Raw genomic sequence first — 17,191 nt, forward strand, 5'->3', positions numbered from 1 at the left:
ACCATCTTCCCCCAGTGTGCATGTCTCGGGGTCGGGAGCCAAGGGCTTAACATTAACCTTTATCACTTCCGCATACCCTTTGATTAAGGGCATGACAGTATATAGTACTGTAATTTGTTTTGATATTTTTATTTTTAGAAGTTTTTCTTGCTTCTTGTGCTGTCGGAAGTTTGTCGGGAGGAAAACTAAGGAGCATTTGCCCTTAGTTTTTCTCTCCTGGTATTCTTTCTTTATGGCATTTTCTCCTTTAGGAGTTATATGTCAGTCACCCTCTTCGCTCGCTTGTCAGGCAAGGAGAAAGGGGGGCGGGTTTATGTTGGCGATTGGGTGACTTATTCTCAGGGGTCTTCTCTTGCATTGGAGGGCATTGCCCTTCAGAACCAGAGGAGTCCCATTTTATCAATTATCTTTAATTTTTTCTTCAGATTGACAGTGAGTAGTCATAGGACACAGTAGTATTTGGTTGGATATCTCACTGTGTTGGTTATCCTAACCTTCGGGATTGTACCTGTGAGACACTACTATGCTGTGGCACTGCCTCTGTATGTGTGCAGTTTCGTTGCTGTGCCTTCTTTTAGATTACTACTGTTGCGCTGATAACCAGTCACAGGGCAGCTTCTACTGTGCCCCTGGCCACAGCTACCCTGTGACTCCTGCCACTGCAATTGATGATTCCTAATCACTATCCTGTAGAAGAAGTCCTGTGGAAGAAATGTCATCCTTCACTGCCCTTCCCATCTTTTTCTGAGGCTCGAGGAAGTCCCAGGAAACCAGATCAGCCCCTTCAGCCTAAGACAAGGAAAGCTGCTTCTCCTCCCCCTAAGAAGTCCTCCTGCAGGATTTCTAAGAGGCTGCTGCCTCCTGAGGAAGCAGTGGGATCTCCTGTCAGCTCTTTCCAAACTTTTGGTTTGGGAACTAATTCGTATCCCCCTGGGTTTGTTGTTTCGGGGGCTTTGGGAGCTCAAGCTTCGGATTGCATTCCCGTCACCAGTGTACCTCTAAACGGGTGCTGTGTTGGGCACTCATTCATGAGTCACTCCGAGCACTCGTGCTTCTAACAAATCGCAAGCATCTCAGTCTGCTGACTGAGAGACTTCTCACCGTCAAAGTTCAGGCACAGGGCGAGAGAAAGGGCAAAACATTCATGTTTCATCTCGTCCTGCCAGCACTACTGCTAGGACTCGCTGAGTGCTCGCCAGTGCTCAGCAGGTTCCCACCTAGTGTCTCATTTCTGAGGATTCAAACACCTTCAGAAATTGGTAGGAAGTTCCCTTTGAAAGCTTTACAGAACTTGTAAGGGAGTACCTCTCTCCAAGGAGGCAGTAGTTCTCTCTCTGGCCCTCTCCAAGGAGGCTGTAGTTCTCTCTATGGCTCTTCGCACCCTTGGGGCAGGATCTTAATTCGCATTTTCCTATGGGGTCTCGCATTTATTTTTTATATTTATCTATTTTTATTTATTTATTTATTTTTCTTTTTTATTTTTATTTATTTATCATTATTTATTTATTTTTTTTATTGGAGCCTTGAGTGCGCGATGTATAGAAGTTGCACTCTCAATCCAGTTCTTAGAAGCCTGCATCTAATACTTCTGTGCCTGTTCCTCCTTGATTTCTTTGGAAGTCGAGAGAGGACTGCTCCTGATGATCATTGTTCTGTGCCTGTTCCTCCTCAATTTCTTTGGAAGTCGAGAGAGGACTGCTCCTGATGATCATTCTTACGAAATTAATGAGTCTCGCGAGTATCCATGTCTTGACGCAATCTTGGATGTAGTAATAAACTCCGAATCATTCGCCATCTGTTGACAGGTTCGAGTCCTTCATGATCCCCTGCACCTTGGACTTTTTAATTGATGATCCAGATCATTCATTACTTTGTGCTATTAGCATATTGCTTTATCATCAGAAGACTCGACATCCTTGACATGGATGTCGATAACCTTTCTCCAGTGCTGACTCACCAAGGGAGAAGTGTCTAAGGACACACATCCTTTTGGTTTTGCAAGATCACAAGGAGGTTCTCTGCAGCTGGTGATGAGTCACCTGTACTCTTTCCCCGAGAGTTCACGGTACCAGTGGCTTAGTCCTTTCCTCGCATTCTGAAGACTAGGTCAAACGGGAAGATAGATGTGGTCTCATCTGAACCAAATTTATATCCTTCTACCTTGGGTCTTTGCCCACAAGTCCTTGAAACCTTGTGTTTTCTTAACCTGCTCCTTTTAGAGGACAAGTTTCATCTTGCCTAAGGTGTAGGATTCTAGAGGTGAGAAAGATTCAAGAGTGACTGGCCTCCAGTTCTCTTCCTTCAAGTTGAGAATAGGACTTGAACGTACACTTGCTGGACTGGTGTCTGATGCAGCAAGTCTACACATCGAGCTTCCTTTCTATTTTTCTTTTTAGAATCATATAAGCAATCCTGCTCCTTCCTCTAGCAAGGGGAGGAAGGAGAGACTGCCAATAAGGCAAACCCTTCTCGGATATTTGCCTTAATGCCTCCGGCACTTAACATTCTTCCCAGCCTTTTTCATATGAGTTACGATTCCTCCCTCATTCGAAAAGACCTAGAAGTCTGACTCTTGATCCTGCAGTTCTTGTACTCCAATCAAATTGTCAGAGGAGTAGCACTCCTTGCTCTTTGAACCAGAGAGTAGCAGCACAAGTGTGCTGAACTGCAGTCAGTTCAAATAACTCTCAGATTCCTTCTTCCAATAAGCAAGTCTTCCTATTATAAAAGACCGAAAGTATGTATATTGTGTAAGAACAAATCACAATTTTTAAAAGTAAATTGTATTTTCCTAACTATACAAACCTGAGGTATTTTACACTATTGCCCACAAACCTTAGGTCCTTTACACTAATGCCTAGCTCATTCCACCCCTCAATCTGAAACCTAGGCAGAATGGCAAAATGTTATGTTTACGTCCAGGTCCCACCAACTGGATGGCAGTTAACTGCCTAACCACCTTGTTCAATAGTTTTAACGGCTGTGCTCCAGCTTCGCCGTAACCAATTCCTATTGAAAAGTATCCCAAGTTTGTATAGTTAGGAAAAATACAATTTACTTTTAATATTGTGAATTTAAGGCTTATGAGCAATGTTCCAAAGATTTCAAAGTAAAATTTACATAACTCAGCTACTAGCATATAACAGTAATAATTTAGTGTGCATGACTTTTGAGTATTTCTGGTACATAGTTATTTTGTGATAAGGAATTTCTAATGATTATAAGACACCTATGTATTAGAGTTTGAGTGTTGTCTTTATCTTTATTTATTTATATAATTAATCTGTACATTTCAGTATGTGGTCGTAGACCGAGATACAGGCGTCCAACAATTCCTTTTGTGTCGAGTAGTCCTCAGCAGCAGTGGCCATGGCTAGCCGCAGTTATGAGGAACTTCACTTTTGCTTGTACAGCTACAATTATTAGTCCAGACTACCTCCTCACAGCAGCACATTGTGTTACCAGGTACAGTATGTAGTATTATTAGGCCATGACTCTGTTAGGCTTAAATTTTTAAAGCCTCTTGAATGCAGGGCTCAAATTATCCGGTAGCACTTCTTTGTTATCTTAGGAGAGGAAAGGATTGCATTACATAGTACATATTTAATATCTTTGTCATTTAAGAAAGAAGGCACATGGCAACTCTGTCATTCTTACCAGTTTTATACAAAATTTATCAAAGCTAGTTTAGTTACTATGTTGATACTACTAAAAATCTCTTAAAATGGAGACCAGTGGAATGGGCATACTGCTGTATACATATACCTATCTCAGACCTGAAGGAACAAAGAGTGGGTTTTAACTCTAAAGGAAGCGACAATTTGATCTTTTTAAAGGATGAAGTGTTGTGATATTAGAAAAATGAAAGTTTAAAAAAAAAACAGAAGTGAATTGTCTCCTCTGTGAGAGGGAACATCTAGGGCGTGTTTTTTTTTTTTTTTTTTTTTTTGTCAATAGCAAAGAGATACCCAAGCGATCTTGTTACAGGAAAATTTATGACCTAAAACCAGTTTTATTTAAAAAGCCATCACTGATGTGCAGTGATCCTTAGACTCCGATTTATTTGTATAACAGCAACTGCTCACACTTGTAACGCTAGTAACTCCCGAACTCTTAAGCATTTATTTTTTTTTTTACTATTTTGCATGACAGCCCAAGCAATCATTCTCAGCTTCGTATGTATACATGCATAGTGCTGATAGATTCAAGAGTTTATGGAATTAGGATTACTCAAGGAGTTGATAAACCCCAGAAAGTACTGAAGTCGTAGGAAGAATAAAATAATAAGCCATGTACTGCTCAATATTTCATTAATCCATTCTTTTCTGAAGTGTAACATGCCATTATTCTCTTTGATAAGACAAAATTGTATGGGTGAAGTTAGTTTTTCTTTCATTTTCTGGAACTTTCTTTTTTATATCTAGCTGTCACTATCTTAAGAAAAATGCTGTAGAGCACACAAGAAAATGTTGCCAACTCAGAAAACTTCCAATTATGGACTGAACAGTGAATGGATGCCTGATGATCAAGGTTGCACTTGTGTCATGAGTGTGGCTCCTCCTCTTTTGTGGATGGCTATAAGTCTGGGGATCATCACAGATGATGACGTGATCAAATTTGGGTTATGAACAACAATATAGTATAGGGCAGAGTTATGGAATAGGCAAATGTCCTTCTGTTTTCTTCAAGAAGGATTAAAGATAAGGCATCACAAAAATGAAAGTAGTTTTCCAAACAGGTATGGATAAGGCAAGCATATAATGAGTTGATTACTTGGACAAGAAAGAAACTGATGAAAGTGAGGGTTGAATTACATGTATGGAACTTAAGTTAGTTTCTTTGGTAAGATAGATAATGTGTTCTATGAAAAGAACCTTGAAGATCAGAAAAATTATCCCTAAACCAACATCCATTACATCTAAGACTGACGGGGTTTCTAGTGATGTGTGCATCATTTTCTACAATGCGGTAATGCTGTCAGCACACCTTGCACTAGTAAGGGTCCGTGGAATGTCCCATTGGTGCCTAACTGCACTTAGTTTGCTTAGCCCCTTTCCCGCTTTATTTCTAAAGTCTTTTTGTACATCCTCTCTCTTACTTATTAATACCACTGTGGGGGTTTCTCACAGTTCTGCCTTAGATCCTAGTACTTCATCTCCTTTGTTTTCTGGATCTCTTTATCTTGCTGATAAAAAACACCCCAACTCCCTTTTTGACTGTCTTGAGCACTGAATGGCAGATTATGTCTCAGTGCTTGGCTTGACAGCCTAAATTTTATAGATAAAATTATTTGCTGTCTGGATTCTCTTTAAGAGTGAAGCTTTGTTTGAAGAATCTGTACATCCAGTAATTAATTGTTCACCTTGCTGTTCCTTGAGGTCGTAATCCTTACTCTCTTTAATACCATCATACAGTAATATTTCCCAAAAGTTTTTAAGATTCTTCAACTAGTGTCAAAATTGGAGCCACTGGTTCAGAATTCATGTCTTTTTTGTCACATTCTGTGTCAGTCTCTGATGGATACCCTCCATCTCTAAACTTCTAGAACTAATGAAGATCATTTTGAAAGAGAGAAGGACTAGGTAGGGTTTATATCACTGAAATTCTTTCATGGTCTTCCTTAGGTAGTACTTCTTATTGCACTCCTAATTATTAAAGTTTTGTCCTTCAGCAAAGGAGAAATATTGGTTCATCTTTTACTGATTCCCCAATTTCTGGTAGATGATGCACAGATTTTTTTTTTTTTTTTGCAAGTTGACAGTTTGTACCCTTGTTTATGACGAGAAACCTAACATTGATCCAGGAAGTTTGTTACCCTCCAGATTTTACTGGCACTAAATGCTTATTCAGGACAGAGACTGGCCTAAAAATACACTTTTTTCAGGACTTACACCCATTTATTTCCATAAAGGTATTTTAACAACTTGGTAATTATGCTTCTTGTTCAAGAAGGGAGTAATTATTGAAGGTTGTTGCTTTATCTGGTACTTACTACTATATTGTATAGTTTTAGCAATAAATTTATAGTTTATGCTACATACAGTTTTTGAGAATAAACATATTTTAAAATACCTATGCTATCTTATATACAATATGTATACTACATATTTATTATGTAGTTAGCAAAGAATGAAAATCAGTTTTAGTCTGATAAATGATTCATATTGAGCAGTTTAGTGAATGATATTCAAAATGTAGTATACGTACTCATAATTTAAGAGTTATAAACTTCCTACAGGTCAGAGGAGTCTCCACTACCAATTGATATAAGGTGGATAATCTTGACATACGTGGGAACCAATGGAAATCTTATGAGCTCCTTAGTAAGTACACATTCTAATATTTGTATATTGGGCTTCTGAGAAAACAACACCTGTTTCATACATTCCATATTGTTGGTGGATTTTAAATATGGGCAAAGAATAGTTGATAGATAACTTTTGATGGTCTGTACGTATGATATTTTTGTACCGTAAAAGTACAATAAATTTTTTGCCTGTTATATATTTTCTTACTGCTCAGGTGTGTTATTGCATATAAAAATTTAAGGAATAAAGGTACAATTTTTTTATTTGGAACTGGGCACGTAGTAATTCTTTTTGAATTGCCCATACCTTTGGGTTATGGACTAAGCTAAAGCAAGAGCCCGTTCCTTTATGAGGCTGGCTGAATCTAAGATGATGGTAACCTACTTTTGAAGGAGATGGTATGTAGCTTTCCAACATGCTCCAGTTGTCTTCCTAATACTGCCTGTCAAAATAGTTAACTAAATTTTATGCTGTTATAGTTTCTTGAATTCTTTATGAATGATTTCATGTAACAGGAGAATCCCAGAATGAAGTGTTCACGTCCTACAGTGTCACTGTAGTGATCTCAAAGGGTTAATTCACAAGGACAATCAAAATTCTGGTAATCCCTTGAATTTTTAAAAAATTTGCTATGACTCACTTTTTAATTAAAAGTACGTACTTTCAATGTAACCCCTTCACATTTACATTGCCTTTTCATGTGTATTACAGAAGTTGAGCCACTGATTCCATTTTATTAAAACGATGATGATTTGCATCTTCTGGTGGGTGTGTGCGCGCACATGTCCCTGAGAACCATTGTAGCTAACTGTCTTACTGTCTGGAAATAGCAACTTTTGTAAGTAGGGCGTCAATACTGAAAACATTATTGTTCATATGCGGAACAAACCTTCAGTCTTAACAATAGGATAAATCTTCTATCGCTAGCTGGAAACTGGTAAAAACAATCAAAGATTGTAAAACCATGGAATCTGTGGCATCTGACAACTGCATATATGCAGTGGATGTTTGGTCTTCAACCAAGCTCGGACCTCTGCGATATGCCAGTCTTTCTTTTACCACCTTGGAGAGTGGAGTTTTGCTTCGCTCTCCTTTTCCAAGCCGGTGTTTTATTGTTACCTGCGCTTTATTTCTTTTTATTCAGCCTAGAAGTTCCGTGGATGTCAGCGTGTTAGACAAACCCTTTTGTTGCCGTCTTGAACTTCCTTGGGACAGATGCTGTTGCAGTAGATACGTCTTTAACTCTGCATCAGCATCACTTACATTATGGGTAATAGGCTAGTCCATCTCCTAAGAGAGTATTGTCCCTTCAGAGACAGGACCCCTTACTTCACTTAAGTGTTTAATTTGAAAATATGTGTATTAACATTATTTTCGATTAAATTACTTTTGCAACTCAAGAATGGAAGTCATAAAGGCACTGTTGAGAGCTCTTGGGATAGAGGAGCATAAAGATTGTACTCTTGTCTTTCCTCTTTGATGTATAAGCAACCTGGTTCTCTCCCAGTTAGAAAAGGCTTGGTAGAGGCACCGTGACGTGGGTATTTGCCAGCTTCTTTTGCCACCTGTACCATCCAGTTCTTTCTTTCCGCCCCAAAAAGTGCATCAAACCCTTCTTTTCATCTTGTCATGGATGAGGATTGTGACACTTATCACATGAGTATATCTTTAAAACCTAATCTTCATGTTTCAGGTTAGTCTGCCTTTTTCTGCATTCCTCTACACTTACTGAAGAATAAGGTGGTCAAGCATTTTTCTACCACAGATGTGATTTTCTGCATTTTCTTTAGTGCCTGTAGCCTTTGTTTGCTACAAGGAAGGGGATTCTCTGTTTGCAGTAGCTTTTCCATTAGCTAACCATCTGGGAGATGCTTCCACATCCCCTATCCCCAACCAGCTTGTAGGTGTACAAACACGAGATGGCGGAATAATGAAGAAATATCCTAACTCCTCACCACCTTCTTCTTCAATGACAATGTCATTTTCATCATCTGCTATTCTCCACCTGCCTCTTCATCCCCACTCTGTCCTCCTCTGCCTGGGAGGAAGATGAAGATGAAGAGGTCAAGAGGCTCTGCATAAGAAGTCTAGGACTTCTCTCTTGTTCTTTTCCTCAGTGAAGATGGCAAAGGTAGATCTCTTGCTGTGAACATAGTACTTCTGGCAGGGTGGTTGCTCTGAATGTGCCCCAACATAGGATGACTCCCCATCCTCCTGTGCACCCTCTGTTTCACATGGTGACTGATCCACACAAGCGGAGGTGCTAATTCACCACCTGATGATCACTGCACCTCCCGCTGGGCTGTTGCTAACACGGATGGCCACTTAATATGCACAAACTATTTGTTCTCCAGGCCATGTATGTTCTCTGGACTGTATGCACAGTCAAGCAACAGGATGGGTTCACATTCACCTTTTGCATGTTCTCATTCTAGTACCTTTTATCAGTAATCTTGCTCAGTTATGACCAAGTAAAGGAATGGGAGCAGTGGTTTCAAGGTCTGAACTCTATTCAGACAGCAACAACTAGATCTAGTTTGCCTTCTCAGATGAGAAGTGCTTCTGTTTCAGGATGAGATTGGGAATGAGCAATGGTGTAAGACTGGAGTGGCCTCTCTCTGCTTGAAGAACTGGCAACTACTGTGTAACCTAAGAAAGTCTACAGATGTTGTGAACTACTTTTTTTCATCACATCTTCCAAGTGTAGAGAGAGTTTAGTGACCTTGAACTACTTTGCAAATGCAAATTGCCTTTTATCCCTTGCCTTCCCAGGCAAGCACAGTTAGTTAATGCCACCTACCTTCACTGTGCGTACGGTTGTCACTGTTTAATTGTTGGTTTGTTGATGGCATGCAACAGAGCTCATTTACAGTACTCTGTGTTGGGAAGATGGGTTTGTAGGCATTCGTGTTTCAATTGGACTAGGCTGGTCTTTTTTATGATAACATTTTACTGCTCTCTCGAGTGACTTTTTTTTTTTTTTAAGACTGTTTTCCCCAAATTGGGTGACTGTCATATCCTTTGTCAATGTTTATGTAGGCTTTATTGTGCATAGACATACATGTTGTTTGTGTAACACTTGTGTGTGATATTACAAGAGACATTCCAGTTCATTGACTAGGACTTTAGTGTTCATGCACACAAATATCTTGGCTTCAGTAAGTTTGATTTCGACCGTGATTTTCATTGGTTATGTATTGACCCAAAATGCTATCAGGAAAAAATGATTGGCTTTTGAATGATGATTTTGAAAAGTTACAGTTCCATAATTGATTCTAGCAATCATTATTGGATTTTGAATTATGATTTTGAGAGGTTACAGTTCCATAACTGATTTTAGCAATCATTATTGACCCTACTACTGTTCATGTACATTTATTCTTGAGAAAGGACTTTCAGGTACTAATGCATCACACCCTTCATGGGAAGTCCAAAACTTGCCTTTGGGGATTTAACAAATGCTGTTCTGTCTTAAACCTTTGAACAATTCTTGGAGGTTCACTTATGAGACAAGGCAGTTGTTCTGATTGTTGTGGTTGCATTCTGGTTGTGGTGATTTTGTCGCAAGTGTGTTAGCATATATAACTCACATAATACAGTTCTTCACTCTTACCTGTGTGGTAAAGAAAGATGGTATTTTAATGAACTGTGATTATAGTGATACTAGTATCATCTTTGCTTCTCTTTTATTTCTCAGCTACATTGTTAAGCAGGCATAGAAGGATATACAAAATAAAAAGCGTATATAATGGAATCATAACAAACATATGAGCATCGGAGCTCAATTCGTCCACTAAGGAATCATATCCTACATACATGGGGTAGAACTTACTGGATTGAAGCCTCTGTGTCGTATTCAATATCACACACAATGGCAATTTGTTACACTTAAATACGAACATGGTGTAACATCTTGCAAAAGCTTTGAATGGGACGCGTCCACTGGACTGAGTTTTTCCATGCTCGTTACGTAATTATCTCGCATGCAGCATTACATAACATCTTGCCCTTACAATAAGACATATATGACAGTTTTGGACCTGATTAGCTTAATGATCTGTGGCTATGGAGTCCCTGTTATCCATCAGTCAAGTAGACAACTTCCTTACAGCCACACTGGGTGCCATAGTGGCATCAATCAAGGCTCCTTTAGACATAGACACATAGCGGGGGCAGGACACACTTACATTATCTCTTATCTTCTTGAGGGAAGGAAGAAGAAACCTTGGAATGGTGTTAACTTCTTAAAGTGCGTCCATACGGTCGAACAATATCCGACGGACAAACATGGTTACCAATTAACAATTGTCTGCCGGTCTTTGCCTTGTGAGCAGAGTAAAAACACTGGTATACAACCTCATCTGGTACCACTGTTTGTTACCAGATCGACTTCCATCATTTCAACCAGGGTGACCAGACGTCCCGTATTTGACGGGATTGTCCCGTATCAACCCTCCCCGGGACGCCTTTTGTCCCGTATTTTCAATATCTAAAAAAAATTAATAAATAAATAAATAAACTAGCAAAATTTGTACTGAGCATCCCCCCTTCAAACGCTCAAGTGGAGCGAGTGTTCTCTCTGATGGGCCATCGATGGGGTGGTGTAGGAACCGGTGCAGTGTAGAGATGATAAAGTCAGAACTACAGATAAAGTGCAATTTCACACTGTCCTGTTCGGAGTTCATCACATATGCTCAAACCAAACACCATCTCTTAAGAGCAGTTGGATTAGTGCAAAATATGACAAATGAAAAATAATTTAACAACAATGAGGAAAATAATTTTAAAAGGATTATTGAAAGGTTTACATCATATGTATTTTATTGTCTGCAATTTATTCAATATATTACGGCAAGTCACTTTTGTTATTAATATCCTTCAAATCTGCAAAACATGCTTGATTGCAATATTCTAATGCTTTGACACATGTAATGAACAGCTGTTTGTAACAAAATCTACAACAAATGCACTTTAAAACAAAAGAAAAGTCAATAAAGAAGGCTGAGAAGGACTTTGCCTGCGTCACTGCATGCATAACTTCGCTTAAGTTGTGTCTATATTGTTCAACTACCTCTTCAATTTCAGTGTCCCGTATTTCAATTTTCAAAATCTGGTCACCCTGGTTTCAACGCTTATGACGTCATCCTGCTTCACCTATGATATGGTAACAATGATTGTCCATCGGGCATTGTTCGACCGTGTGGACGCACCTTTAGAAGTAACAGAGAATCTGCAGTGGGAAAGGGAGCAGGAGTCCCACATTCTCTTTTCACCATCCCTATAGATGATTTGTGTCGTCAGTAGGTGCACTGTAGGCATTACTTAATTTCATTACAGCATCCTTTAGCCCTTAGTTGCAACCCCTTTTATTCTATCTTACTGTCCTCCCTCTCATAACAACTGATTCATACTGCAACTCTTGAGGTTTTCCTCCTGTTACTTTTCAAACTCTATTACTGTTAAATTTCAATTTCAACACTGAATGACCTCATAGGGGTATTTCTACAGAAGCAATCCGCGGTGGCCTAGACTATGGCAATTGACGTTTTCCTATGTTATTTTACTTACTGAACAAGAATTTAGATTAATATTTAATCGGACGACTGTAATTAACCTCCAGGGGCCAGTACTAAACACGGCGAAATACATTGGACGCCCCAATCCCTAATGGATGTCGTATCCGAGGTTACGTTCCTTGCAGTTCGTGCGGAACTATTGTTTAGAATTACCTGCAAGAAAAGTAACCTTGGATACGACATCCACTAGGGATTGGGGCATCCAATGTATTTCGCCGTGTTTAGTACTGGCCCCTAGGGGTTAATTACAGTCGTCCGAATAAATATTACATTAAATTCTTGTTAGTACTGCATAGAAAAACCGCAACTGCCATAGTCTGGGCCTCCGCGGATAGGTACCCTAGGTCTACCCTTCCGTAAACCCAAAGCAGTATCCTAGAATTTTTCCTTCTGGTTTGAGTGTAAGGGAAAAGGATGGGTTGGAAAGATTATTATTTGATTCCATTATTTTGATTGCCTTATATAAAGGTTTAATTGTCTTACTTTTTGCAGTGAATGAGATAGGGAATGGAATCCTAAATATATCAGGCCTCTGGGGTAAACACCATAATCTTATCAAGACTACTGCTCTTCCCTATCTCAGCATCGATAGAGTCTTTTTCCTTCTTTTCAGGCTCTCCAAGATCTCTAACCTTGCTAGCATGGTACAAAGAGAGGATGGAGAAGGCACCAGAAGTCGTGAAGGACCAGTCTTTGAAGTTTTTCACAGGCACCTGCATTTCCTTCATTAATAGTGTTGCTTTCTTGAATGGGAGGTAAACTTGTCCTTTGCATTCTAACCCAACTGCCTTACTAGTCCATGAGAAGCCTTGTTCAAATTCTCTCAGGACTAACTGTTAGACCAGTATAGTTTAGGTGTAGAGCAGGAAGGAGTTTTATCTGACAACTTGTCCAGTGACAGAGGGATGAGTGTGTCTTTTTCCTCTCCTGCCCCGAGTGTGGGGAGTAGAGTCTCAGGACTAGTCTAAGATGAAGTCTTTTTCAACCCCTCCCATTCCTGACTGGATGGTTTTTCTTAAGCCTATTGCTAGTTTTGAGTACCAGCTCATTCTTCTTTGATTTTGGTCAGCACTGTAGTATCCAGGGACACCCTTTCGTACATGACTTTGTAAAATAGTACTCAAGTTATGGCTCTTCTATGGAGGGCGTCACCCACAGTTCTTAATCGAGGATGCACCAAGTTAGGACGTAAGACAGGAGGTAAGACTGGCCGTAACTCTTTTGGATGAAGTTGCAGTGCTTATGGGCAATGAAAGCGGGTGTTTAGATCATTGGAACCCCTTCCTTCTCTCTATCAGGGACTGTCCCTAGATATTTTCTTCAGACCTGCAGGCTTGTTTAGCAGGTGGTGTACGCACCCAGCTATGCCTGGACAGATTAGTATCTTGCCCAAGTATGTACTGTACTTAGCTAGCATAAGCCTGGAAGGAGCAATACAGTGATTGAACACTTCACCCCGCCCCCTTTAATTCCATTATGGATCAGCATCTAGGTCAAATTATAAGGTGGGTCTTGCTAAATACAGATATTGTATTTCAAGCATTCAAACGTTGCATAATGTTTAAGATGTACTATTTCCCTCTGCTTTTCCCTAACAAGGAATGGCCAGTCAAAGGTAAAACTACTTGCTGGGCCAATTTTGGGTTAGACCATGAGTATCTACATCAAATTCCCTTCAGCGGTTTTCATAGTTCTCTGTTTCTTCTTTCCTAGAGTACTCTTCCATATGCAGGGTACTCTAGCCCAGGATCCTCCTGCTTTGGTAACCTTTTCACCAGACTTGTGGGAAGTTACAGGTGTTATGATATCATTTATTGTATGTGCAACTGGTACCATGACTTTCCCTTGTGTTTTTTGACTGTAGTTATTTGACAGGGACTACCTCCCACCTAATGTTTAAGTCTCCTAATATAAATACATTACTATGGTTTATATCCCTGTAGGAATAAAAATTTTTATAAAATTTTACATGCCCAAACCTATCTCATCTGCTCTGCTTGATACATGGGGATGAAAAAAGTGGCTCGGTATCAATAGGCAAGATAGGAGTACCTATTCCTCCTTTCATCCCTACTTAACCACCAATGTAATACATATAGTACTTGTTATCAAGGGACATTCTTTCAAACGTGTAGTAGTAACTTTTTTTTTCTCTCTATTTAATAAGCCCTCTTGATTACATACTTTTTTTAAGCACAGTACTCTACCTTTCAGTGATGTTTTATTCATATTGTGGTTTCACTGTATTGTCTTGTACCATCTCTTTGATATTCATCTCGATATAAAGGTAACTAAGTATATGTTTCAGGGTTTCCCCGGTAAGACTTGTCATGCATTCATACCTTACTGTGATTACTGGCTCAATACTAGTCAGTCTCCCAGTAGAAGACTTAAGTGTAATAAACAGATAGATGAAAGAGCTATCAACAAAAATAACTACTATAAGGAAAACCTCTCAAACAAGAGCAGAAATGATACAAAACATTAAGAAAATACCTTAGTAATGATGAAAACCCCCCAAAAATTCATGATAGTATCACTAAAATTTCCATGGAACAAAAATTAATTAAAAGGAAGCAGGAATTTAATGACTGCAAAATATGAAATTTATATTAAAAAAAAATGGATGAAATATGGTTAAAAGCAGTCACAATAGTACTCAGAAGTCTTAAGAGTTTGTAAACTGTGACCATATCAACAGAAACACAAGAAATGAGGCAGCTAGCCAGTTGAACCTTATGGGGCAGTTGTCCATGTACCCAGCCTATCTCCACAAGCTACTGTTTCCTTTTATTGTAATTTTTTTTGTCTCATATCAGACTGATGGAGTGGACTACATATTGTTAAGGTAATAGGTTTGTGATGAAACAAATACTGTACAGTATATGACAGTTGTATACATTGCCTATTAGTTCTGATGCCTCTGTATAACTTAGCTAATACTGTCATTATGCATTAATAGTTTTCATTTAGACCCTTGGCTTCTAATTGTAAAAATGGTACATATTTACTATTTGTTATAATAAATACTATATTTTTTTACAGGTGAAAAGTATCCACATTCATCCTCAGTACAGAGGTGGATCTCTGCCTTCAAAGGATATTGCACTCATTGAGTTGCCTTTACAAATCCGTTTTTCTCATAAGGTAGTTCCAGCATGTGTCGATACAGAAAGATTCCCTGATCGCTTGGTTGCAGCCGTAAGTTCATTAAATTTGAAAATTTTAGTTTTTTTTTTTCTTGTAAATGAATAGTTTTTGCATTGTAGGTGAATAGTTTTTGTGCATACGTATACTGTTTATGCTTCATTCATTTAATATATTTGTTGTTTTGCCTTTAGACATTTGATCGACAAGATGGGGCCTTCAACACATGGGAGACTATTCTTCATAGACACGATGCCCGTTGCAGTGTTTCTTTGAACCGTTGTGCTGCTCCTGAAATAGAGTCTGACCAGTTTTGTGCTGTTGACATAAGTGAGTATGATACATCTGCTTAAATTCCATTTTCCTTATACATTTTGTAAAATAAAAATCAAGGCAAGAACCTAAGCTGAGTCCAATCCAGACCAGATGCCAGTGTATTTTGTGGTTGAGCTGGTTCTTGATAAATGAGATATCTAAGGCAGAAAAAATGCAGCTGGGGCCTTAGGGATGCTACATAAACCTTAAGTACCATTTACTGTGTGCCACACAAGACGTGCTGCAAGTGGTACCCACTTTGGAGTAGACCACTACTTAGAATGAAATACTAATCAGAGAATGGATTATATAGCATTATGCAGAATGATGGTTGAGTGAGGCAGTTTTTGAATGGAAGATAGGGACATAGCCTTAAGAACTGGGACCCCAAGATTATTTTAGGGAGATTTACTTTCAGTGCAAGCTAGAGACAGCATTTAAACTAAAAACAAGGTGGATATTGGTAGTTGGGTACTGATGGTAGAGGAGGAATCCCCACCATCTTGTTGGTATGCATCCAATTTTCTTTTTGGCTGTGTCTGAGATAGACATCTCTCTTCTGCTACCTGCCATTCAACTTGACTCTTAATTATTTTTTTTTCTATAAGTAGCTTACCCAGTACAGTGGGCCTCCTATTCGCGTTCTTCGGATTCGCGGACTCATACATACACGGATTTCTCTCTGGAACATATCCTCCCATTATTCACAGGAAATTCACCTATTCGTGGCATTTTTCTATGAGAAATATCCACAAATTCCTGTTTTTTTATTTAATCAAAAATCGCACTTTTTGTGATAAAACTAAAAAAAAAGGTATAAAAATTTTTAGTGGGTTTTTCTTGAGTTTCAACTAACAAAATAGGCAATTTTAAGCATTTTTGTAGGGGTTCCAACTATTTGCATGTTCTAACTAATTTTGGGGGGGCCTCATACACATCCCCTGCAAATACAGGGGGACCACTGTATAATCACTTAGCTAAGAGTTTCTACTCAACAGCAGCTTGAATTTTCAAAATTTGCGGTAGTGATTCTTTTGTTTGTGTAAGTGACTAGAAATGCACACTTATGTGGTAAGAAAGAGGATCAACTACGCCAACAGCCCAATTTGTTTCTGCTGCTGATACCGTCAACACGTTCTTCAAAGCAGCTTGGTTTTTGAAATTTCATTTGTCATCCCAATTTAGTGAAGTATACTCTTATGGTAGCCTTTCAGCATTGTTTTGATAGTATTTTATTTGTAATTCTTTATTTGAAATGTTATTATCGTGGAAATTGTTAGCTAGTTAGGATTATCTGACACTAGCTTTTCTAGTTTCTGGTACTGCAGTAAAGGCTGCAATACCTGAATGACCAAGGTTTTATATGACTCTCACACCCTTTTCTCTAATTGTAGAGGACAAGTTTGCAATATTAACATGAAGTGTGATGGATGCAAGGATTGGAGCGATGAGAAATGGAGGACTTGAGAACCTCATTTAAATAAATTAGAAACCTTAAAAGGAAGGTGGCTGCTAAAGCTGGCCTGCAAATAGTAGCTAGTCAGGCTAAAACATCTCAATCTAGTAGTGCTGATATTCCTGCTGTTTCTCCTATTATTCCTGTCTTTTTCTCCAAGACTACCTACTCCCTCTCATGCTCCCCACACTTCTGAACCCCAATTGTTTTGCCAGCATAGAGAGTAGATTTGATGTAAAATTAAATTTAGTAGTAGTACGGTGACCCAACCAGGGTCATCATTGCAAGTGATATTTTCAAAATTTGAGAAAAGTGAAACACCAGTGGAGGAGGAGGTGGCTGTTGATCCCACCGATTCTCCTAGGCAAAGGTCACTGCCATACTCCCCC

At 39.0% G+C, this 17,191-nt stretch overlaps 1 protein-coding gene across 3 annotated transcripts in view; it reads left to right on the forward strand.

Moving 5' to 3' along the window:
• The window catches only part of LOC135212659 (SCO-spondin-like), an 83,077-nt gene that overhangs the window by 47,619 nt on the left and 18,267 nt on the right, over positions 1–17,191 (forward strand). For all 3 annotated transcript variants that reach the window (XM_064246289.1, XM_064246288.1, XM_064246290.1), the window contains 4 exons: positions 3,297–3,465; positions 6,239–6,323; positions 14,930–15,085; positions 15,226–15,361. In XM_064246289.1, the coding sequence (XP_064102359.1) occupies positions 3,297–3,465; positions 6,239–6,323; positions 14,930–15,085; positions 15,226–15,361 (546 nt within the window). The remainder of the gene's footprint in view (positions 1–3,296; positions 3,466–6,238; positions 6,324–14,929; positions 15,086–15,225; positions 15,362–17,191) is intronic.

The sequence above is a fragment of the Macrobrachium nipponense genome, chromosome 41 (genome assembly GCF_015104395.2).
Source record: "Macrobrachium nipponense isolate FS-2020 chromosome 41, ASM1510439v2, whole genome shotgun sequence".
In the NCBI taxonomy this organism is placed as follows: Eukaryota; Metazoa; Arthropoda; class Malacostraca; order Decapoda; family Palaemonidae; genus Macrobrachium; species Macrobrachium nipponense.